Consider the following 24,339-nt stretch of genomic DNA (forward strand, 5'->3'; position numbering starts at 1 on the left):
CATGTGTATCTCTCATTCTGTACTAGCTATAGTAGGAAATGTTACAGATCCAATTAATCTGCGCCAATAATGAGTCACACCACGCTATTTATAGGAATGTTATGGTGTGCTTTTGTTAGAATATTAAATTGCCTTTCTCTTGGATTCCTGCACTGTCTGCTACGGCTGGCTAAAGGCAGGCATGGCCAAGAGCCAGAAGCTGAGAATCATGTTGGTTTCTGTTACTTTGTTTTCAATTCAAAATTATATAGTATAAGGTTGGTGTTTTGAATGGTAGGCCTTTTCACTTGATTATTAGTGATAAATCAGTTGTCATTCTCTTCCTAATGATTGGGCTGTGGATGTGAACTTCATGGAAGTGAAGATCTATGTGACTGGTGTGTTATGCACATAACACAGACTGAGAATCCTGTGCAGTCTCCTGATGGGACCACTTCACAAACTATGGGCTATGACCCCCTTTAGGACTGAAAGGAAGCCACAAGTCTTCAAAGACTTTATCTGTTAATATTATTAATGACAGAAGATAAAATCTAGAAATAAATACCTTTATTACACAAATCTGTACAATCAGAACTTGTCCTTTTTCCTCCTTGAATATTTCATCTTGAGATTCTAGCCCCTGATCAGCCTTGTGGAGGATGCACAAAGACAAATAACAAGTCATGTGTCTAAAAAGTCTGAGAAACGCTAAAACTGTCCTGCAATTGTTCAATTCCCCCTTCCTGTGTTGCCCTAGGTGATTCCTCTGCAGCTCTTCCGTGAGCTTCTCTCCTCTTCTACCCCCCAGCTTAATGACCTGTCCTCACTCCATCTCAGAGTTTCCTCCTGTCCCTTCTCCTCCTGTTCTTTGAGACATTTCACCTGAAAGGAATATTAGATCACAGGACTTTAAACCTGCTCAGTCTGCCTTAAATTTCCATCACAACCCTTTTTGTGTGTATTATTGATAGCAGTTACAGAAAAAGTGCAGAGCAGTAAGCCGACATTAATTGGATCAAGATGTTTAGCTTTCTTTTAAATTATGCCAGATATTACTTCAATAATTGGGCTTACACATTTACGTAATCTTAATGTGAAGCCCCGTCGTCTTGTTCTTATAAAGGCCTCCATCACTCTTGAAAACACCATTAGTGTTTTGGATCCCTGAGTGCATTGAAGTCATCAGGAGTTTTTTCCACGGAATTCAGTAGCCGTTGGTTTGGGACCTTTCTTACTGAGAGCCATGCAGCAACCCGGAATGTTTTCTTCTGTAGCCTCTTTTTTCCTCCAGCTTAAAAAAAAAATGCCTGTAAATACTCACTCTTGCCTTAGACCGAAACAAGAAAGGTGGCCAGGATCACCCTGGCCTCACAAAAGCTGTCCCCCAAACTACCAAGGTATCAAAAGTATTCAGACAGCTTTCCCGGCCTGTTCATTTTCTTTTCCCTATGGTTTCTGTGCGTTCCCTCCTGCTGGCCAGAAGCAGCAGTGCTGAAATGATTATAAATTGCTTTAAATCTGGATTCAAAGTGATTTACTAATGGAAGAGGTTTATCTGCCTGTTTTAGAGTCTTACTAGCAAGCTAGATTTTTGCATACACAACTTACACTCAAAAGCAAGCACTCCATATAACCAGTGCTCATCTAAATTCTTCTAAATATGTCTGTTGCATGCATACAAAGAGAAAATATCAGCCTGCAAGCTGGTTCCAACAGAGACCCTGAACACTTTGTTTATGTATTTTTCAAAAAATCTCTCTTCTTAAATTCATATTTCAGAAAACTAGAAATGTATTTTATTCCCTGAAGCTTTCAAACTTAGCGTACAATGAAGATTGATTTTCAAGCTAACAAAACCTGTTTCCCCTCTCCTAAAGCTTAGCTTCTGCCTCCCTGATGATAACCAAAAATAATGCATAATTAATATTCCAAATCACTTGTTCAATATTCAGGGGCCAAGAGGTCTAGACGGTCCTCCAGGAGAACCAGGAACACAAGGCATTAAGGTGAGTGCTTGCATTGCTCAGTAATATACAAAACATTGAGCAGATAAGAAACCATAGCAGGTAAGAAAAGAAAACAAGCAAACAAGCTAGTATGTCAGAAGCCATAAAGTTCTGTTTAATTCAGGAGGAGATTTTTGAATTTCTGCCTTCTTCAAGTACTTCCTTATTAGCCCATCTAAGCCTGAATCTGCACTTTCTGCAGAGTTACCCAGCATTTAAACTGATAGCAACTGTATACAGCTTATCTAGCAAATGCACATAAAATTCACGCATTGTTGGTTGCTTATCAGGGAGAAAGAGGCGATCCAGGAAAGAAAGGAGTTCCTGGGCTCATTGTAAGTATTAGAGCTAATCTTTGTAGTAAGTCTTAGCACAGTTCTGCTAATTTCTGAGCTGTGTTTGGAAATTATCTGAAACCAGCATTGTCTTCTTATATTTCTCTTTGACCAGGGTAAAGCTGGAAATCCAGGAGAAAGAGGAGATCAGGGTGCACTTGTGAGTATGAAATTCTCTAGTACTTCTTCCAAATTAAAAAATCACAAAATCTCATACTTTGTTTCACTCAGTTATGAGGGAATTTGTCTACTTTAGAGCAGCTGGGAAACTCTGACAGTATGGTTTGCATTTATTTATACAAAGAATCAAGGGCAGAAGTGAGGGTAAGTGTGAACATGGTCTATTCTGCTATAAAACCAGTGTTCCCATGGATGATGGTCCACAGAATACAATATGATAGCAAATTGTAGCAGAAGAAATAGCCATTGTCATTATTAGGGGAGTCCTAGAAGTTGCTTTGGGGTTCTTTTAGTTCTGTTGTAGTTTTAAGGGAGAAAGTCATTGTGACATAGAAAAAATATTCTTTGATAGATTTTAAAGTAGATGTGTACTATCAATGTTGAGATAAATGTAGAAAAATGTGTAAAATGTATATCATGTATAGGAGAAAATTCCTCCTTTTAGGGCTTCTTTCAATGGAAATCTAATGTTCTGTTTGAGGCTTTCTTTTACAAAGAAGGTTACCAATCAGTCCAAATTGTATTGGATTTTCCAGAAGGAAGGAAGCAGAAAAGCAGAAATAAAGCAGTAATGGTGGTGATTTTGTGCTGAAATTCAGATTCAAAATGTTGGTTGTCACTGTACTTCTCTTACCTCTTCTGTTCGGATTTAGGAGTTTGTTGCCCCTCACCTTTGCCATGATGGGTTTTCAATTCCTTTTCATTCTCTAGGACTTTTAGATGTATTTATATATACAGAAATGAATGAAGCAAAATCTTATTAGGTTGAAATTATGGGAATTAGTACATTTATTGCAAAGTACAAGATACTGCTCTATTACTCCTACGGCTACAGTTTCTAGGAGACAGTATGAGATAATTATGCTATGAGGTAGGTTGAGCAGAAAGAAAAGTGGGCTGTGAACCTTACTGATCATCTCAAATAGACTTTGTAAGGCAGGACACTCATAACATTGTGTTTAGGCTCAGTTTGCACACACAAGCAGCACATGAGTCTAAGGAGAATGATGATGAACTGGTAAATGGTGGGTCAGCTAAGATCCATCCATATGTAAAAGAAACTGAGGGGGTATTTATTCAGGGCTCCCTCACCTGCCACAGGAACTAGTGATGTGGCAATGCATGTCAATCAGACGAAAAGGCTACACATATTTCTTGGATTTTTCTGAGCAAATTATTGAGTGAGCAGAAATAAGAGAGGAAGTGGCTTTTCACAAAATATGAAACAGCTTGTTTTCAATGATTTTTTTTTATTTTATCTTCCAGGGTTTGCTTGGGCCTCCTGGAACCACAGGAGACAGAGGACCAATGGGAGAGCCAGTAAGTTGATCCTTATGCCTGCTAAAAATTTTTTCCACATATTATACTGAATTCCCTGGTAACTCAAGCTCCATTTTACCAAGATTCAGCATTGCCAGCTGTGGTTAGATAGGAATTGTGTGGCATTTGTTCCAAAACTGCAAGGCTAGAGTCTGGCTCCCTTGCTTAGCGTAACTTGTTCGTAAGGAGGCCTGTTGATCACGTTGGGAAGCACTGAAGTAAGGAGTGCACAACATAAGAGAGCGTGACAGAATTTGGATCACAATATTATGTGGCTTTACGCTGCATTGAGGTAGATGTCTACATTATGGATTATGTAAATGTATGTGCCAATACAGATGTTAGTGGTATTTTTTTCAGGCAAATTTTAGGATAGTTATTCAGGAACTCAGGGACCACATCTATTTGGCAGGTTACATTTTCAACAAAAAAGAGACTTGCAATAAACCTCAGACATTCCTCTGATGGATGAATTCTTGTTCTGATTGTTTTATTTCAAAGCCATGCTCACTTTTATGTGGCTAATATTGTAACAGAAGATCATGCAAAATCTGCAACAAATATATGCAAAGTGCTGCAAGGTGTAGCCATGACAGGAATAGTATTGCATCACCATCTCTGGGGGTAAATCAGGTTGTATAAATACAATGAAAGGGTGTGTGCTGTCCTATGGGGACTTGGGAGAAGGCTGCTGGTTTATAGTGCAAAAATCTAATAGAATTGTCAAAAATTGTGTGTTTTCATTGCTTCTGAAAAGTTATTTTGCACATTAAATGACATGTAATTAATTTAAATCTTGAAAGTGAACTGTCGATATAAAGTTTATTATTTCACTGAATTTCACTGAATTTTTTTTAGAGTTGGAAGGGACCATATGGATCATCTAGTCCAACTCCCCTGCTGGAGCGGGATTGCTTAGAGAATGCTAATTTCTACTCATAATTATTTCTAATATTATTAAATATTATTTCTACTAATCCATAGGCTGACATCCTTACAGACAGCCATTGCACATTTTGGGGAGCTAGAAAAATATCAACATTTATTTTGGTAAATTTTCTTTTGGATATAATTGCCTACTTAACTTAAGCTGCCAACTTGTAGGAGTGGCAAAATGTTTCAACAGAAAATATATTTTCTAACAGTTATTATTTGATTCCTGCCACTTCGTCTCTTTCATTTCTTATATCTAATCTTCATGTTGAGACATCTGAGAGCTTTACAATACAAGGCTTATACATAAAATTCCTGCCTTTTTCCGCTCAAGTCTGAATTTTCATATATATATATGAAAAAATATTTTTTTTTCTTATCTGATTTAAGTGGTCCACTCTTGAGCAACCTACATTTCTGTCATGCTCATCATCGTAGAATTTATACGTGCAGTGTCAGAAGTAAGAAAAGCTTATCCCATGAAGAGGATACCTTTTCTTTCAAGTGATGAAAGAGTAAAATGTTTTCGGAAAATGGTCTGTGGAGCTAGAAAAACGTCATGAAAATTACACAGGATGTTATGAAATGAAACGCGTGGCTCTCTTTTCTAACTGCCCATCCAAGCAGCTTGATTTTATCTTCTGTCAGCAGGTCACTACATGAAAGCCAGCCGCTGAAGCAGTTTCTCTGGCCCTGTCAGTAGTTCCGCACAGAGCAGAAAAACCCAAATTATTGGTGGAGGAGCAGAGAAACATAAGCAGTTAGAACTCTTCATAGTAACAGGCTTAATCTAAATTGCACTCTACCTACTTGACAGACATTTCAGTAAAATCCTTCTTTGCAAATTACCTGTTGTTAATGGCTAAAAGGAGTCCCTATATTGCTATCAATTTTTGGCTTCTGAAAGTCTCAGGGGAAAGATACGTTACCAGTCCAGCAGACTTAGCTCCGTGGTGGTATTATGAAGAAATACTTGACTTCTGAATCAAACTTAAGCTTTGTGACACTTGTCTTGTGGCATGCCATGGAGTTGCTGCAAATGAAAATCGATGGACTTCGTTTAGGACCAAGTGAATTCTGAGCAGGAAATTAACTGCAATTTCAGTTGTTCACACTTAAATGAAGCCATAGGGTAAAATATATGGATCTCCTGAAATCCTCTCAGTAATATGCAGCTTACATTGTTGTTACAAGGGAAGAATATACTAACATTATCACTGCCGTGTCATCAGAAGGAGCAAAACCATATGCATAGTCTATAACTAGGAAGTGAAACAGAAAAGAGTGAATATTTGCCTAAAAGGCTTCTATCATAAACACGGGAAGCAGCATCTTTCTTTTACATCAGAATAATAGAATAACTAAATGTTTCGAATTTAGAACGTTCTTAAACACAGATGAGTCCCAAAGGGGTAAATAGAGGTGAACTTTCTGAAAGTTTGAAGACTGGATGCATCCAGAGAGTTGATTTGTCTCGACATACATTCATAGTGGCTATGGAATCAGCTGTAAGCAACTGTAAGGCGACCTCTACCCTCCAGCACACAAATCCAATTCTGTGAGCAGAGATGGACAGTCGAACATGTGCAGAGAATTGAGCGTGCTGCTTTAGGAAATGATGCCTATGTGTTACTGCAATAAATTTATTACTTAGAGTAGGGCTTATAAGAAATGCTTATAGTAAGGTTACTAATATTACCAAAATGGCTCCAGCCTTTAGTCCATTACACCTCGGTGATTGTCCTGTATAAACATTGCTAAATCCCCAGTGAAGCACAGAGTAGTTGTTTTCAGTTAATTCCATACCAGACTGTAGGCTTTTCCACAAAGCAAACCAGACAGTCTAACAAACCTTAATTAAACAAAGTCTCAGTTCATCAAGAGAAGAGCTTAATTTAGATAATAATTTACTTTTGGTCTAAAAGAGGAGACATCTGTGCTATTATTTGAAATCTGTTATTTCAGTGTGTCAGGATTGGCAATGAGGTCTTCAGTACTGTATGCCATCATGGTACTTATATACACTGTTTGATTCAGGAGGAAAGACAATGAAACACACTTCTTTATCCCAAGTGGAAGAGTTCTGAAGAGACAAAGACGATGTAATTTAATATTAATTGAATGATGCATCTACAATTTTGTTTAATGCCAGGGTCCAAGAGGACAACCAGGGGATGCAGGCCCTATTGGAGAAATGGGTTTTGAGGTGAGCTTTTAATGATTTATGCAGTAATTACAAACACTTAAGCAAGTGAATACGCCTGGACAATGTGTTTATAAACTTATTATTATTATCTGCAACTGACTTAAATATCATGAGATATTTCTCTCACTTAAATAAGTGAGAGACTCACTTACTTAAAGCTGTTACCAAACAAAAAGTCTAAAATACATAGGTGTTTCTGTTGTAAGCACTGTCTTTGGGCATACATTTATGACATCTGCACCTAGAAAGTGAAGAAAGTGAATGCTTAGTTGGGCAAACGATGACTTTTTTTTTTTTTTTTTTTTGGGGGGGGGGGTGGGCAAAGCATCTTTCTCCTTGCAGTTACACAGTAGAACACCATTAATCATATGTCCTTGCAAATGGTAGATGAAGAAAAGCAGCTGCAAGCAGCCTTCTGCTTACTTTTACTTCTATTTTTTGCTTTGTTTTTAATATCTCTTTGAAAGAAATATGACAGAATGTATTAGCCACATTTGCAATGAAGTAGCTGAGGGATGAGCTCACTTAGAACAGAAGGGATTTGGCTTGTTCAAAGAAATGCGCTTCCTCAGTCACCCCAAAATCCAGTCTTCTGACTCACTATTAAAAAAAGGCTTAAGTGTAAACTTTACAAGAAGCAATCTGAAACTGTTAACTCTTTAAGGATTAAAGACTCCAAAAAGGCCTTTGTTCTCCAAGGGCTGTATCTACTTGGCTCCAAGCCTAAACAGTGATGAAGTTGTCAGTCAGATTTACAAAAGATAGATGATTGCTCAGCCTGCTAGTAATTTATGATGAAAGGTACAGGCTTAGTGGTACTGCTGAGTCTTCAATACATTCCTGATCCACAGTGCAGTTCCTGAACTCCTCCTATACACTCTTTTCTTCTGTTGCGCTCTAGTAAGAACGAAGAACTGTGTTGTCTTAATTTGATTTTTTCAGACATCTTTCTCAATGTCTCATGCTGTTTTTCTCCTTCAATTTTGGCTGTATTATTTGGTGGTTGCAAAATTATTATTGGTGACCTTGTGTAACAGTAGCTCTTGTACCATGCAGGGACCTCCTGGCCCCGAAGGAGAACCTGGCCTGCAGGGAGAACCAGGCGCAAAGGTAAGTGTTGAAATTGCTCTCTCTTATGTTGTTTAAATTTTCAAATTTCTATAAAAGCAAATCAGAGTGATTGATTCATTAGCCAAGTAGGTAGTGACACAGGAAATTTTTATTGTCACGATGACTGTATTATCTGTAAACCCTGTCATTGTTAGGAATATTGTCCCTTAAAAGACCAATGATTTATTTATCTTACGATATTTCAGGGAGACATTGGACCTGCTGGGAAGGCTGGAGAACCAGGCAACCAAGGTTTAAGGGTAAGCTATGGATGAAAAATCTTCCCAAAAGGAAAGTATGTTACAAATGCATCAGAAATGCAGATTGAGAAACCTTGATTTATCAGAAGAATTCAATAAAAAACTATTTTTGATACCCTTTTAAAAAAAAAAAAAAAGTGTAATATTGTATCAAGTTAAAAACAGTATTGATTATAATGTTGAAATATTTCTAAGTGTCTTCTGTCACTGAGAGACATGAATGAGTGGTTTGAGCATGAAGGCAAATCCAAGGGTGACCAGCCCTGCTGTTAAGATCGTAGCACACAATAATGTTGTGTATGCATTCCTAGTCTAGGTGAGATAATGGGAACAGTATAGTGTTAGCAGAGCAGGATATCTCTCTGTACCACCATCTAAAGCAGCTGATTTGCTTCTGGTCCTGTGGATGGCTCATTAGGCACTTGATTTTACCAAGCACTTGTGCCCCTGCTTATTCTTCCTGTGCATCTTACCCCCGACGTCTGACCCAAACAGTTGCCTGCTTTTGAAGGCTGAAAAAGCCTTTTAAAGTGCTAAGACCAGATTTTGTCCAGGACGCTTTTAAAAGAGCAAAATCAATATCCTTTCAGGCTTAAGTCTTACCATTGAGCTCTCTTGTTCCATTAGCTGGTTGCTGTCACCTTTTCCTCCTGCCCAAAATCTCCAGCGAGGTGCATTCCACAATCTGCCTGTCCTTGGAGAAGACCAATTCCCGGTACTGGTCCACAGTGGGTGCTCTGGACTTAACCATACCGCTATGTCTGAAATACTATGCTATTAGCATAGGGCAGGTTGTATTTGCTTTTTTAGTATCTGCAATAAAAGTTGCAAGTTGCCAGTGTCTTTACCTGAGAAAAGCAAATATTCTAAAATGCCGTGGTGCTGATACTGTTGGTAAATTGTGAGTTTTTCATGGCCCTAGACTGAGTCACTAAACATACCACTATAGTAGTTATCCACATAAACATGGAAGTTTCAGGACAGAATAGGTATATTTTTGAGATTACTGTAATTACATGTTGTATACTCTGAAACCAAACAATCTCAGTACTACTGTCCAAATCTCCAGTGTTATATGGACATAGTATTGCCTCACCTTTCTAATGCTGATTATCTTTTATGTTTCCCTGTGTTCAAGGTTCACAGGACTGTGACTCTGTTACTGTAAAAAGTAAAGACAAATTATAGCAGCAACGTAAAAGTTGTCCAAAATATAATAAGCATGTGTAAAAATAGTCTGGATTCTTCCAAGGCAATACTTCTAGGTCGAGAAGTTTAGGCAATAACTTTGTTTTCAACTGTTCCTTTCTATAAGGGTGAACCAGGACCTCCAGGAGAAGACGGTATTCAAGGAAAAGATGGCCCAAAGGTACGTTCAGTTTTTGTAGCAAATGTAAAGGAGTCATATTAGCTTAAGAACCCAAACCTCTTTATTTGTCCTATTTCACCAGGTCAACAGAGCCCAGTTGGATGCATTTAGTTTTAACATAGGAGTCCCTGTATATTATAGGCTTTCCTGTGCCTTTTAGGCACGTACCTATCCTGCAAGAGCTGCACAGTTGAATGGCTTGACTGAGAGATGCAAGCTGGAGAACCGAGTACAGTTTATTTCCATGCTGGAGAGAGCAAGCCCAAGGCTGCTTCACTCCCCGCATTGGATCAATGCTGTGCCAGGCGCTGTGGCAGGTGCCAGGGCAGGGGATGTCACAGAAGATGCTGCCAGGTAGTTGGCAATGGATGAGGCAAAATCTGGCTGTAGGAGCGCATCAGTGAGATAGAAAGGGCTTTATCCTAACATGGAGTGTGATCTAAATTTGACTGGTAAGATTCCCCTCAGTTTCAGTGTGCTTTTTGTCAAACTTGAAGATTGAGAATTCACTTTTCTCAAGAGTAGGTAGTTCTGTAGCAGCAGCTTGACTAAGCTTTTTCTGTTGTTCTTTGTTTGTTTGTTTGTTTTAGGGAGACCCTGGAGACCAGGGGCTTCTTGGAGAAGGCGGTGAAAAAGGACAGATGGGTTTACCAGGAATTGCTGGACCCCCTGGTGAACCTGGCATCATAGGCATTCCTGTAAGTGTTTTCAAGTTTAAGTGGGATGTTTGTTCATATGATTTTTGTAATTATTTTCTTCTTAATTTTGCTTCCTTCTTTTATTTTTTATTTTCTGTTGTAATTAGAGATGACCATCTTTCAATTAGCTTGCCTCCCTTTTCTATGTGGTTCAGCTTTTCAGGGTTGGTAGGGAGAGGAAACAAATGGTTTTCCTCTCTTAAATCCAGGACCTCTTAGCAGATAGGGATTCCTCACCACTTGTAATCCAGACATATACACGACACAACCTGGAGCCTCTTGCTTCAGATCTCTCTTCTCCAGACAACCTACAGTCAGTCTCTATCCTCACCTTCATTTGGAGACTGTGAGAATCTCAAGGTATTAGATTATTCTTTAAATTTTCAAAACACCCAAAGAATTTGTCAAGATACATTTACTACAATAAATTGTGCTGTAAGATCTTTCGTTTTTTGTATCACTTTCCCTACTCATGGCTTTGTTTACTGTCCCAGGGCTATGTAGTTTTTAGTTTAGATTAAAAGTTCCATGGGGCAAAGAACTGCAGCCCCGTGAGCATCATGAGCAGTTTGTAAATGATGAAGCATTAGACCTTAGAGCACACAAGATTTGGCTCCAATTTAAGATTTTGTGCTAATGTTCTTACCACATACATTCTTAGCTGTCATTCCTTTTAATAAAAAACAAAAGGAAGGTCTAAAAATAACATTTCAAGAAAAAGTGATATCTTGTGCATTGGGGTTTCTTTACTTAGAAAATTGTTGCAGCACAGACAGCAACAGCACAGGATTTCTTAAAGTGTTGGTGTGGATTATAGCACCTTGTCTGGTAAGGAATACAAGACAGGTCAAAAGTGACTTAAAACCAGTATCACATGATAGATACCAGATAATCCAAATTATTCCTGCTGTTGATTCTTGACCAGTTGGATGGCCTGCCTTTCCTCACAGTAGTCTTTCTACACTGCTGCCGAGGTGTTGTAAAGACAATGTTATGGGTGCTGCCCATCCTGCGCTGGAGCTGACTTCCAGAAATGAGGGTCTATCATGCCAGGCAGCGCTACTTCAGATGATAATTCTGTGCTGTGGTGTGATGCCATGTCTTTGGTGGACCTTCTCTTCTTACCTTGTCAATCACATTGTAATGAGGCAGATACTATAAAAGGTAAGGAGAAAGAAGAAAGAATGAATTTCATGATTCCATTTTTTTCTTGAAAGACATTTATTCTTTAACTAACTTCATTTTGGTGCCTTTGTGAGATGAATTAAATAAACATATCGTGACAGCAGCAGTTGCTATAGACAACTGAAACAGAGATTGCAGATGGAGAGAAATGGCAGCAAGTGTAGAGAGGTCAAATAGTAAATGAGCATTGGGATCTGTAGTTAACATTATTAGATAAGTTCACATATTTGTTCTGGCACCACTCCTAGCAGCTAAAATCCATCTATAAAATCTATTTTGCTGAAGTTTTATTCAACTTCTTAAAATGAGGTAATATTTTAGAGGACAGCTTCCAAAGCAAGTATGTAGCCTCAAGTCAGATTTCAGATTCCCTTACCAAAAATCATCACGGTCTCACTTGCAGTCCTCTGGCTGCCTTCTCTATAGCCCTTATGTGATGATGGAGTCTAAACATTAGTTGGAGGGCCAGCTGTCAACGGCTGTGCATACTGTCCCCTCTGTCCTCTAAGCATCAGCGTTACAATCTGCTGTCTTTAGTCCTGGGTTCCTTACAGTGACCTACTCTCCTAGTGAAGGAAAAAAAAAAAAAGTTCTTTCAGTTGTGAGCACATTTAGTGTGCTACAGAAAAATTTTGGTTTCCGATATAGTGATATCACCCTGACTTTTTTTTTTTCTCTTTTGGATTGGCAATTCTGGAGAAGCTTGGAAGTTTCATACATTGAAATTATCATAAAACAGCTCAGCCCTGATATATCTACATTGTGTGTAATTATACTTGTATTATACAATAAACAACATCAGCAGCACTGCTGTGCCTCAGAGAGACAGGCGGGTCTGGCAAATTGATGGAGGATGTGGTTAGCAGGGGATTTTTCATGTTTCTGTTCCACACATTCCAAAGGCAGTTGCAGAGCTGCCTTCCTCCCCACTCATCCTCCGTGGTGTCTGGGAGTGTTCGGATCAGGGTTTTGGGTTGTCTTCTAGGGATGCGTACAGATCATAACATCCTGGTCTAAACACGGAAATCAGTTTCCTATAATCGGTTTTCTGAGGTTTTTATTGGGGGTGACAGTAATACTACATTTTCCTTAAACAAAAGCTTACAAAGCAATAAGTAAGCTTCACAAATCAGTTTAAATTATATTTACCTTGGCTTACCGCCACAGTGTCTCAAAAAAAACCCAAATATATCTCCCTTTATCTAAAACTGAAGCTAAATTACCTGCTCTAACTCACAGAGCTTTTGTGTAGATTGAAACCAGTGAGCAGTAGACGCATCCAGCCCTTTGGGAGGGTCACTTGAAGTGACCGAGAGGGCAGCAGGGCTGTAGCTCCACAGCACCCTTTATCTGCAGGCAACACACCCAATTACACGGGCACCAGGAGGTAGGCAGTGGTAGGCACCAGGACTTATTGAGTTAGGTCTCTGCTCTACAGCATGTTGTGTCAGGGCCCTGCTCTTCACGCTTGGCAGCCCCAAGGTTTTCTTAGTTTTTCTCTTGTTGTGTCTTGTATTTCTCTAAATCCAGTGGTTGTCTCAAGGCAATTTTATTCCTAAAGTCCTATTTTCTGTCTGAACAAGACTTATTGGGTTTTCTCCCCTATTTTCAGTGCATTTTCACTAGTGATCCCTGATGCTTGCCCACTTGTTTCTGCTGTAACTTGAAACAGTCCTACTAACTTTCTCACAGCCACAGTTAATGAGATTTTTCCTTGCACCTCTCTGCATTGCAAAAGCCTGCTTAGTTATCCAATTTGGATCATGGTTTAAACATCTTTCCAGGCCTTTCTATATAATTTCTTTTTCTCTCTCTAATAAATGTACAGGGCCCTGAAGGAACACCAGGGAATCCAGGTCAGAGGGGCCGTTTAGGAAAGAAGGTAGTATTTTTCATCTTCCCCAGTTCCCTTCCTTTTATCTGAAACTCGAATTTACATTACAAAATAATTCCATTGAATCAAGTCTATCCCTGTTTTATGTCATGCTTCAAGCCCATTCTTTTTCTTGCTAGCCATAGCAATTAGAATTGTCACCATTCTGCAATCAATAACATTCAGGACTTTAGGAAATTTAAATTTGTATCAAGGTGTAGTTTTGCAACTCAGATCAGTTTCTGCTGCTATCAAAAATGTTAAGCTTTTTTGAAAAAGTTTTAAAACAAACCAAAATAATAGAAGGGCTTTAGCAGAGAATTTTTTTCACTGCAGAGTTCTAGGTTCAGACACTTTAAGAACTACAGTAGGTGACATGTAAATGTAATACTCCTATTAAATAATGCTGTTACACGCTTCGGTTAAGCATAAATTTCATTTTGAAACTTAATATCAATCTGTTATTATTTTTAATACAATAACACCAACAGGGGGAAAAGGGTCAGCTTGGCCCTCCTGGAGAAATGGGACCTGCTGGTGATTCTGGCCAATCTGGAGAAACTGGTCCCAAAGGTGCAAGAGGAACTCGAGGTCCCTTGGTTTGTATAAAACATGCTTATTTAAGAGCTCATGTATTTCTAGTTTAGCAGAATAATGTCTCTCCACGGGAGGAGGCAAGTCACAGCTGTAGCACATACGAGTATTTTTTGAGGTAGCTGGAGATGCAGGCAGTATCCTTCCCAGCCTATGCGCCCCAATGCATGCCCTAGTCTTTCTACATCCGAATGAGACCTGTACACCTTTCCAGAGAGAACCCCAGGCCATGGACCTGGAAGGTCAGGTTCCCGATCTGACAATCAGAGGAGCAGGATGGCAGGGCATGCCATGGAATACTCATGCCCCACAGTCCACATATAACCTCACTGCTGTGGCTGTTTCTTAAACCTTTCCAGTTCCAAGAACAGAAATCACGGGGTTTACTATTATGTAAAATAAGCCTTAATCATGGCTGAAACAAAGCATTTCAGATGAGGGCTGCCGCTCCTATTGAATGGGAACCTGATCCACTGAATTAAGTGTATTTCCATTAACTTTGAGCTCTTTTCATTCCAAGCTCCCCAAGCTTGCTCCACACTGTGTGATAGATGCATAGACACAGGCAGCCTCTGCACTAGTGAGGCAACGTGCCTGTCTCACTGCTCCAGGGCCTAGTCTTGTGGCTGCTGAGTGCAGCACTGTGTCCCTGAACACATCAAGTACAGATAAAGTAACTGTCTAATGGCCAACATTTTCAGGAGAAGGATTCAACTTCCTAAGATGAGGACTACCCTCAGCTTCTCTTGGCATACTTAGCATTTATAAACAGAGTTCCTCCACACCTCTGAAAGCTCAGATCCTTTTGATCCTAATTATACACAGAGATTATAAGGTTAGGACTGAAGATGTTGACCGTTTTTTCCACGGAACAGGGAAAAGCCTAATATTCTTTACCAAATGAAGCTGGACCTAACAAGGAAGTTGTCTGTGGCTCTCAAATCTCAATATCTGAAGATTTTTCCAAGTGATAACTGTATAAAATAGACATTGTTGTAACATTTTACAAGGGAGCTCATTTTTCTATCACTGATTATTGCATTTAACAGGGACACCCAGGAGGAATGGGACCTGAAGGAGAGTCAGGAATTCCAGGTTATGGGGTGAGTTTTTTACTGAATTCATGTATGCACAACATTCCTAAATAAGTCTGTGGTACTCTAAATAATTTCAAATATCATGGGGATCTGTATCTAGAATACACAAATACCTTTAGGAGTGTCAGATACTTATATACCTGTTTATATGACACGTGACTGCCTACTCAGAAATGTTAGCCGTAAGCAACAATGACTGGTTTTTTTGAGTTCACTAGCAGTTGTTTCTACCACAGATTTGAAATCCTTGTTTGTCCAATGTATCTCACGCCTTGTGAATAAAGTTCTTATAAAACTACTACAGCTATTTATTATAAAGAGAGCTCAGCAAACAGCACTGCCTCTGCTTACTGTCTGGCTGGGCAGTTTCCCTTTCAGTAACAGAAACTGATTGAGTGAGGTTAGTTGAAGGACATAAAGATATTGTGACTTTCACTGAAAAATAATTATGATCATCATCATAGATGGGTTGAGTCCTGCTCTTACAGACCAGACTGCAATGTCTTTTTTCCAAATATAAACTTCCATCAGTGGCCCTAACCCCTCCCCTGCATCAAGCCCTGCCAGAACTTTTCATTTCCCACTGTGCATGGAGCTTTTCCTGCACACAATACATTTTCTGCCTGGGTGCATTAATTTTGTGCCCTGTCACTATTTAGCATTTTTAGCAATCAGAAAAAAAAATAACTAACAAGCAGCTAAAAGAAAGTTTTGAATTAATTATTTAATTTATTGGTTTTGAACTAAATTTTGGGTTTTTTGCTTCCTTAGGGTCACCAGGGTCCTCCAGGACCCCCAGGGCCCCCAGGACCCAAAGGAGAAAAGGTATGAAGATGGATTATACTGTCTTACACTTTGAGTAATTATAAAGGGAGGAAATGTTACTGCATGCTCACTGTTTTCCACTGCATGCAGCAAAAGCCACCATTTGTGATATTTATTAGTGTTGTGAGAAAATATGAAAAGAAATGCAAAACCGGGGAAATGTATCATTCAGAGGCAGAGTTCTGAATTATACAGTTGAAATGTTTCAGGTTTTAAAACACAAGGTAGCCATTGTAAGAAACACATTTTATTGTGTCAGGTAGCACCACTGCCCTTAGTGAGCACTGCTGGCAGAAATAATCAGTGCGGAAGCAGCTAAGTATTTACTTAGCTTTAAGCCTGTAAGTACACCCACAGATTTTGCTGAAAGTCCAACTAAGATGGACAAAGGTCTGTGCTTAATATAAAATGTTAGGGGGAGGGTATTGCCTCAGTGCTGCCATTTTAGTGTCAAATTCACTATTGTTGTTCTAAGCCTCAAATCTGCAAACAGATTTGTATGGCCCCAAGCAGGTACAGGGATTCCCTTCATGAAGGTTAGTTTGGAGTTACACCGGACAGAGAAATACATTCTTATATTAGGGCTAGTTTTGCGAGGAATACTGATAATAGGCAATTAGTGGGTGATGTTATAAATATGTTCTGATATAATTTTCAGAAACAATAACTGCAAATTAAATTGTTGGGAGCTAGGTGTCTAGCTTGCTTGGTCACTTCTGAAAAAGCACTTTGATGCACTTTGAAAATCTTAATCATATTTAAAATGTAAGCCTCTCCATTAAATATTGCTAAATATCATCTGGAATAGATAACTTTTTGTCTATTAGTTTGAATGGCATTTGTTTCATATTTAAAGTTTAATAGATTTCAGACTGAATGTTGGCGTCTTCTGTATACTTGTTTGTCTGTATTAAGAATATTTCTCAAAACAGTGGAAGAAATTTTCGTTTCTTCCTCTTGTCAAATATCTCGTTTATCCTTTTTTTCATTAAATAAAGAAATGATTACATGGAAGTTGTTCAAATACTTTATTTTTATAGCTGCTTGTCATGGTTTAACCCCAGCTGGCAACTAGAGACATGAAGCCTCTTGCTCACATCCACTGGCTCTTTCCCCTCCAAGAAGGGTGGGAAGAAGTTGGAGGGTGGGGGGGTGGTGAGGGGGAAGGGAATAAAAAAGACCTCATGGGTTGAGATAAAGATAGTTTAATAGAAACAATTAAGGAAAAGGAAATAATAGTAATAATGTCATGGGTCACTCTCACTGCCTGCTGAATTGGCACAGTCCCAAACAGTGATTGTGGGATTCCTGCCCCCTGGCTAACCCCCATTTATATACTGAGCATGACATCTATGATACGGAATATTTCATTGGCCATTCCATTGTTCTGTCTATGCTTTCTATGGGAAGCTGAAAAAAGTCCTTGAATAGTGTAAACATCAGTTAGTGACAACTGAAAACAGTGGGTATTATTTACATTCCTTTCCCAGCTGAAACCAGGACACTGCCTTTGAAAATAGGTCAAATACTTAGCTTTTTTAGTTCTAAATGTCTTTGGGACATTTAGGTGCATGTTAAAATGGAGTTACCATTTCCACTTTATTAAAACCGTAAGTATCTTATTCACTTTTAACTTCTATACAGTATGCTCTCTGGGTGTTTATTAGCATTTGAACATGTGTGCATTGTAGTTGAGGTTGAATTTCCAAGTTAATATTTTTTTAATATTTATCTTTGTTTTAGGGTTACCCAGGTGAAGACAATACAGTCCTTGGACCACCTGGGCCCATAGGTGAACCAGTAGGTCTTTCTTTCTCAAAAAAAATTATATTAGTGCCTCTCAAGACAAGAGACAATACAGGTTCTTTCTGAAACTTCATATCACTGTCTCAGGAGTCAGTACCCCTTTGTACAAAAACGTAGAATGATGGTCCTTTAATCAGTAATCCCTCCCTGAAAAATGCAGTCATGTGCTCATTCCTGCTTAAGAGTACGTGCCCTGTGTTTAATTACACTAATGCCATTAGTCTGTGTTCAGACCAGCACATTTTACCCTCTCTTTACCCTGAATTATACCTAATTGTTTTACTAACTAGAAATATGTTTTAACTTATTTCATTATCACTACAAAGCTAATTTAGCTGATTTAGAGAAAGTTTCATTTTGTAACCATTTTTTTACTGAATTCATATGTGGTGTATCTCTCTGCAGCAATTACAGACATTTAAAAAAAAAATGGCATCTCAAAATCTTATTAGAAGTGTTTCATGTTCAGGCTTTGATTGTGCCAGAAGTAATACATGCACAGCGTGCTTCTCTTTAGATTACCCTTAATATTCATACTTCACCTCCTCAAAAGGCAGGACTGTAAGACCCTGATGTAGCTGAAGACAGAGTCTGGACTAGGAGAATAATTGTGGTGATGCATAAGAGAAGAGATTCCAGCCAATTCTATTGTAGCTGAACTGCCTCTGTGATGCTGACTGCTCAAAGCAGGGCCTTCCCACCTTGGATTACCCCTAGAAAACATGCCAAGAGGCTGCTGAAACCTTGGAGAGCATATAAGCAGTTGCATAATAGTGGTGGATATGCACTATAAGTGACTAATCTATAAATTTGTGAACTATAAAGATATATTGCAGTTACTGATGCCTGGCCGATTTTTCATTATGTGTCTTCACCTAAAACAGGTGGGAAAAAGGGACTCCCTTATTATTTCATCTAATAGTTAGCTGAATGTCTTTGGGAAAGCCTTAGCCATTCTTACTTTCTATGGGCATGATTCCCTATCCCATCATTTTTCCTTTGACTGAGATATGGTCCATTTGCTGCAATTGGAGTTAAAATTCTGGGAAAAATCCCATTTCTTGTGAGATTGGAATAAGAGCATTGCCCTAAAGTAGAGCTAGTGAGGTGTCTGACTGCAGCAGGAAGATCCACGTGACTCTCAAAAATCATGCTATTCCTGCTGCTCCTGTGCAGTTCTCATATGTGTGAGGCACGCTGAGGGACGAAATTGCCTTTTTATTAGGATGAACTTCAAAATTAAAGCGGATTCTGAGTACAGCAAGTCATTTCAGAAAAGAACCCAATTTTTCATGTGTTGTCTTACAGAAACCATAAGAGAGTTTTCCTCATGTGTCTTGAAATCAGTCTCTTAATTTATTCATGGAGATTTCATATATGCATATATATATATGTATATATACATATATATTACATATATATACATATATACATATATTCATATAATTCAGATTTTATATATACATATGGGTATAAATCTAGAGAAGTTCTACTGAGTTCAATATTCCTGCTTCATTTATGCCCACGTAAGACCTATCTTTAGCTTCTAGTCTTCAGTTACAAAATATTTTAGAGAGTGGCTACTGTCTGATTGCAGTGGATTTTGTTTAGAAAAAAATCATATTTATTCCTTTAGACAAGCTAACTTTAATATTTGTAAGCCTCAATTCAGTCTCATCGGTTAGTCTATTTTGAGAGAAATCCCACCTTTCTTTTTCTGCTTCACTGCAGCATTATTTCAGCTCAGCTGTTATATTTTGCTCTTTGTTTTTTTCTCTAGGGTCCTAGGGGTGAACGTGGAGATAGAGGAGAACCTGGCGATGAGGGCTACAAGGTAATAACTCTTGCTTTTTATTCCTTTTATTTAAACATGGCATGCTATGCGTACATGTAGAGTAGTGTAGCAGAAGTATCATCTTCCCTTACAAGTGTGCAGAGAGGCACTTGCTGGTGCCTCACTGCACTGATGAGCTCTTAGAACATGTCGGAGCATCTTTCATATGAGAAGAAGTTGAGAGAGTTGGGACTCATGATCTGAAGAACAGAAGGCTTGGGTGATCTTAATGTGTATAAATACGTAATGGGAGGGAATGAAGATGAAGGAACCAGACTCATCTCATTAGTGTCCAGTGACAGAACAAGAGGCAAAAGGCACAAACTGAAATGTATGAAATTCCTTTTGAACACAAGAAAATGCTTTTTTACTGTGAGGATGACTGAGCACCAGAACAGCCTGCCCAGAGAGGTTGTGGAGTCTGCATCCTTGGAATTACTCAAAACGTGACTGGACATGGTCCTGGATAACCTTTTCTACCTGGCCCTGCTTGAGAAGGTGGGGTTACACTAGATGCTCTCAAGAGGTCCCTTTCAACCTAAACAGTTCTGTGATTCTGTAATACTGAATGAATTAACATTTTTCTCTGAAATTTAAGTGCTAATTCTTTGTAAATCTAATCCTAATAATAATTCATTAATTGTATTCAGTCTTTCAGCATTGGATGGTAACTCTTGGTAATCACTGATGCAGTTTGTTTGCTGAAATACAAAAGAGACAGTCCTTGACATGGAATTAATCCTGTTTAAATTACACAGATAAAATAGATAGACATAGTAATAAATCAATGAACTGAATATGATCTATGCTTACAGAAGTGCAGAAATGTTTAAACAATATGTATCTCCCACTTGCAGTTTGAAGTAGAGAATTTAATGAAGACAAGCTCCCTAAGTTATGATCTCCAGAGAGCTGAGCATACTTCATCTAGGTCATGTCAAGTGAAGCTGGGACCACTCAGCACCTCCCAAGATGGAGTTTACAAGGAAATCTGTAGCTCACTGAGCATAACATCCTGAGTTACTTGTATTGCAATGTTATATTTTCTGCTTCCCAGGGTCACATAGGTCTTCCAGGGCTTAGAGGACCTATTGGACAACAGGGGCCTCCAGTAAGTGTTTCAAACAAGTGAGATTTCTCTATTGGCTGTTGAAAATGTGTTTTCAACTGTATTCAAATGATTCTTTTTATTTATTTGATATATGTTCTTTCCAAAGGGAGAGCCAGGTGAATTGGGAGAGCAAGGACCAAACGGAGAAAGAGGTTCAGAAGTAAGTAGAAAAAAGTAAAGCAGAACTGCACTTAATTGTATGTTTTTAGTGTTCACTGACTATCCTTGGAAAACTGTTATATAAGGTGTGTTTGGGTTTCCTTTTCATACCTGCAGGGACAATAAAAATATAGAATGGAAAATTGCATAATGATCTGGGATAGTAAATATGTTATTTGATAGGTAATTGGTTTTACTTTGGAGTGATATAAAGTATTACAAGAGGCTCTTTTGGAAACATTTAAGTGATATTCAATTATGCCCTTAAATGGAGTTCTTTGTGGCAAACTAGCTCTGGAAGACACCCAGGATTTTAGTCCTCTGATCTGTAAATGAAGCCTCCTGGTACTGCACTACACTGAATTTTCAGAGACCTGAAAATAAGGAATTTGCTACAGAATAATAGAGGAATAATGACAGAGCAAGTAATGAAAAAGATCAAAGACTAATCATTTCCTTTAGAAATAACAGTTCATCTTGGTGATGTGTTGAAAATTGCCAAAAGTATTTTATATTCTCCCATGGGATGAATTTCATTGGCTTCTGAGCCAACTTCAAAAGATTTAGACTAAAAGACTTCTTACAATATGTATTGCACTTCAGCTTAAATGAGATATTTTGTCTGAGAAGTTCCATAGTGCACCTCTGTTAGTTTCAAGATTTTCTAGGTAAATACAAGAATCTGAAGTAGATTAGGGATGGGGAGCAACAGAAGGGAAACATGATGTAAAGACATTGTCAGCACATACTCTAGCCATACACTCAGATATATTGCCTTTGACAAACTACTCAGTGCAAGATAAAATCAGTCATTCCTCTGTCTTTCCCTTGGAGAATGTTTTCTTTGTGTTGTAAATGCCCCTCATATTAAAACTGCCATTTGCAAATATGGAACCAATATCCAGCCTGCGGCAACCCATAAGAGAATAAAAGTTTATGCAAAAATGTCAATAGTGAAAACGTTCATACAGTTTTAACTCTAGTGGCATGACTGGTGCTGCTATAGGAAGCCTTACAAAGCCAGTCCCATAAACTGCAATGGTGAATCATCTGGGTTTACTTTATAGGCATTCAGAAATTTTAATTAAAACAGTATAAAGTTCTTTGAATATACATATTCCAGTTCTGATTGGTGGACTTTTTTTAGGCCTGTCTTAGCAAGAAGGCGTTACATTAAAGAATAGAACAAAATTTTGCTGATTTTATCATACTTACGTTAATTATAAAATATTTACACTTACCAATGACCTTAGCCTTTTCAGTTTATTGCATGTTATGTAATATTGCAGCATAGTAGTTCAGCATCACTTTTGTTTTAAGGATGGTGTTTAAAATAATTAATCCAGAAAATCTTGGAAGCTTTTTTTCTATTTAATCTATGGTAACAAGTATTATTCTTGTCCCTGCTGTCTGAGTGGTTGTATCTTTTAGAGGTAGGATAAAATTTATGCCATAGATCTTTATATTCTATGAAGAATATCCTATAAACAAAATTCTCTGAGGTGCTTTTGACCCATTCTGAGCTTTACTTCCTTGATACTTGGCCTCCAGTATCACTAAACCACTTACGAGAATGTTATCTGCTATCAGTATCACTCAGTTTTCTAGGACTACAGATTCCTAGATCAGTCAAGACCAAAAAAAGTCTGGTTTTAAGTAAATTTTATCTTTTGTGTACATCTTGGATAGGAAAAATGTTCCCATATGTGGCAGTATTGTTTTTGAGTATTCTCTTCCATATCCACTCTGCACCTATGTTCATGACTTTTCAGGACTTCCCTTTTTAAAAGGCACAGGAAGTGCTATGAAAGCGGAGGTGTGGCTGATAGAGGAGAAATTGCCAGATTCATAGTGAAAAACTTTATTGTTGAAAAAGTTCTGAAAACTACACTTTACCAGTTCAGGAAAAGGAAAAATACATAGAATTCTACCAAAAAATGTATTCACTTCCACTTGAAAAACTTTCTACTGTCTGCTGAAATGGAAATAACCTGGTCCAAAGCCAGGCAGTGTGAACATGGGTGCTACAGGGGAACAATTCTCAGCTCTTCTTAGGGGATTGAGTTTAAGACACTTGTCATTTCACGAGTATTTGTAACTTTCAGGGACCCACAGGGAAGAAAGGAGCAACGGGTCAGGCAGGCAAACCTGGAATTCCTGTAAGTAACAAAGTTCTACAGTCTACCTTCAAGTTATAGAACAAAGAAAATGCTAACTAACAAAATCAAAATTGAGTCATGCCAGTGGTACTACGCTTGCTCTGAAGAACCTTCTTATTATCCAGGCAGTGTAAAGGAACCCCTGTGAAAACAAGAATAATTTTTGAAACTATGTTAAATTATACTGAATTATACTCACATGGAAGTGAAGTGCAGCTAATGTAACAACAAGGTCCTTCTTGTAAAGTTACTTAATTAGATCATTTTTGCATGTGGCTTGTAGTCCACGTGCAAGTTACCACATTATATTGCACATAGCTGTACTACTGTTCACTCCTGGCTCTCATCAGTTCTTTGAACAGCTGCAGCCTACAGAAGCCTGGATCCATATGTCCATGAAGGATACGGCTGGCAAATCCCTTGAGGTTTAATTCTTTCTCTCGCTTGCTCTGAGATGAAATTTTTAATGTTCTTTCTTGAGTTACTGTAGAGACACTCACTTGCATCCCTTTCTCCCCAAGGGAGAAGAAACAGCAGGAAGCAGTAGGTGTTCTGTAAACATAACCAAGAACAAAATGCATCAAGGCTATTTTGGTCCCCTAATAAATAATACCACACAAGCACACGTTGTAAATAACTTTTACTACCTTACATCAAAACATTGTCAGTAACCAGAGAAATGCAGCTGCTTCACAGACCTTGTACCTGCTGGGCAGAGTGCAAGAGTAGCCTTTTGAAGGGAAGCAAACAGTGTGTCTTTTGTAAATACCTGGCTCTTCCCTCTGGAGAAGTGCAGAAGCATATCATTCGCAGACAAAGGAAAAGAGGGAAAGGCGAGACGTACAGTGAGGAGAAAACAGTAGAACTGGAACTTGAGGAAGTCTGAAAGCAAGCAGAAGTTAGAAATAAGATTAAGATGGCACACTTCTTATATTCTGTATTGCTGTTGTTAACTATACTTTTTCAAATGAGATGTGTTGTGGTTAGCATATTTAAAGTTTCTAAGAAATGCATTTGGACAGAGATAATTGCAGAACTCCAAGCCCCTGACTGTAAAGAAAAAAATTGCTGTTTCTTTGGTGGATGTGACATGAGGCTTTTCCGTACAAGTATAGCAACAGTTAGTACAAACTTGTCTAATTAGAAGTTTGTATGGAAATTTGATATGTTCAAATTTGAACAGCATAATTTTGCAAATGTACAATACAGAGTGTTTAGTAAAATGAAGGCTGAAAAGACGTATGGTTGGGTTTTTTTACAGGGATAAATCAATTACTTTATTAGGTTTCCTTGCTTC

General features: G+C 38.4%; 1 protein-coding gene across 1 annotated transcript in view; it reads left to right on the forward strand.

The window, feature by feature from the left end:
- Nucleotides 1–24,339, forward strand: part of COL24A1 (collagen type XXIV alpha 1 chain) — a 145,892-nt gene that overhangs the window by 99,767 nt on the left and 21,786 nt on the right. Inside the window, exons 29-46 of the mRNA XM_074151798.1 lie at nucleotides 1,935–1,988; nucleotides 2,279–2,323; nucleotides 2,439–2,483; nucleotides 3,770–3,823; nucleotides 6,909–6,962; nucleotides 8,019–8,072; nucleotides 8,279–8,332; nucleotides 9,648–9,701; nucleotides 10,292–10,399; nucleotides 13,413–13,466; nucleotides 13,949–14,056; nucleotides 15,101–15,154; nucleotides 15,920–15,973; nucleotides 17,717–17,773; nucleotides 19,560–19,613; nucleotides 20,671–20,724; nucleotides 20,831–20,884; nucleotides 22,989–23,042. Of these exons, the coding sequence (XP_074007899.1) occupies nucleotides 1,935–1,988; nucleotides 2,279–2,323; nucleotides 2,439–2,483; nucleotides 3,770–3,823; nucleotides 6,909–6,962; nucleotides 8,019–8,072; nucleotides 8,279–8,332; nucleotides 9,648–9,701; nucleotides 10,292–10,399; nucleotides 13,413–13,466; nucleotides 13,949–14,056; nucleotides 15,101–15,154; nucleotides 15,920–15,973; nucleotides 17,717–17,773; nucleotides 19,560–19,613; nucleotides 20,671–20,724; nucleotides 20,831–20,884; nucleotides 22,989–23,042 (1,065 nt within the window). The remainder of the gene's footprint in view (nucleotides 1–1,934; nucleotides 1,989–2,278; nucleotides 2,324–2,438; nucleotides 2,484–3,769; nucleotides 3,824–6,908; nucleotides 6,963–8,018; nucleotides 8,073–8,278; nucleotides 8,333–9,647; nucleotides 9,702–10,291; nucleotides 10,400–13,412; nucleotides 13,467–13,948; nucleotides 14,057–15,100; nucleotides 15,155–15,919; nucleotides 15,974–17,716; nucleotides 17,774–19,559; nucleotides 19,614–20,670; nucleotides 20,725–20,830; nucleotides 20,885–22,988; nucleotides 23,043–24,339) is intronic.

This window comes from Numenius arquata, chromosome 8, assembly GCF_964106895.1.
Source record: "Numenius arquata chromosome 8, bNumArq3.hap1.1, whole genome shotgun sequence".
NCBI classification, from domain to species: Eukaryota; Metazoa; Chordata; class Aves; order Charadriiformes; family Scolopacidae; genus Numenius; species Numenius arquata.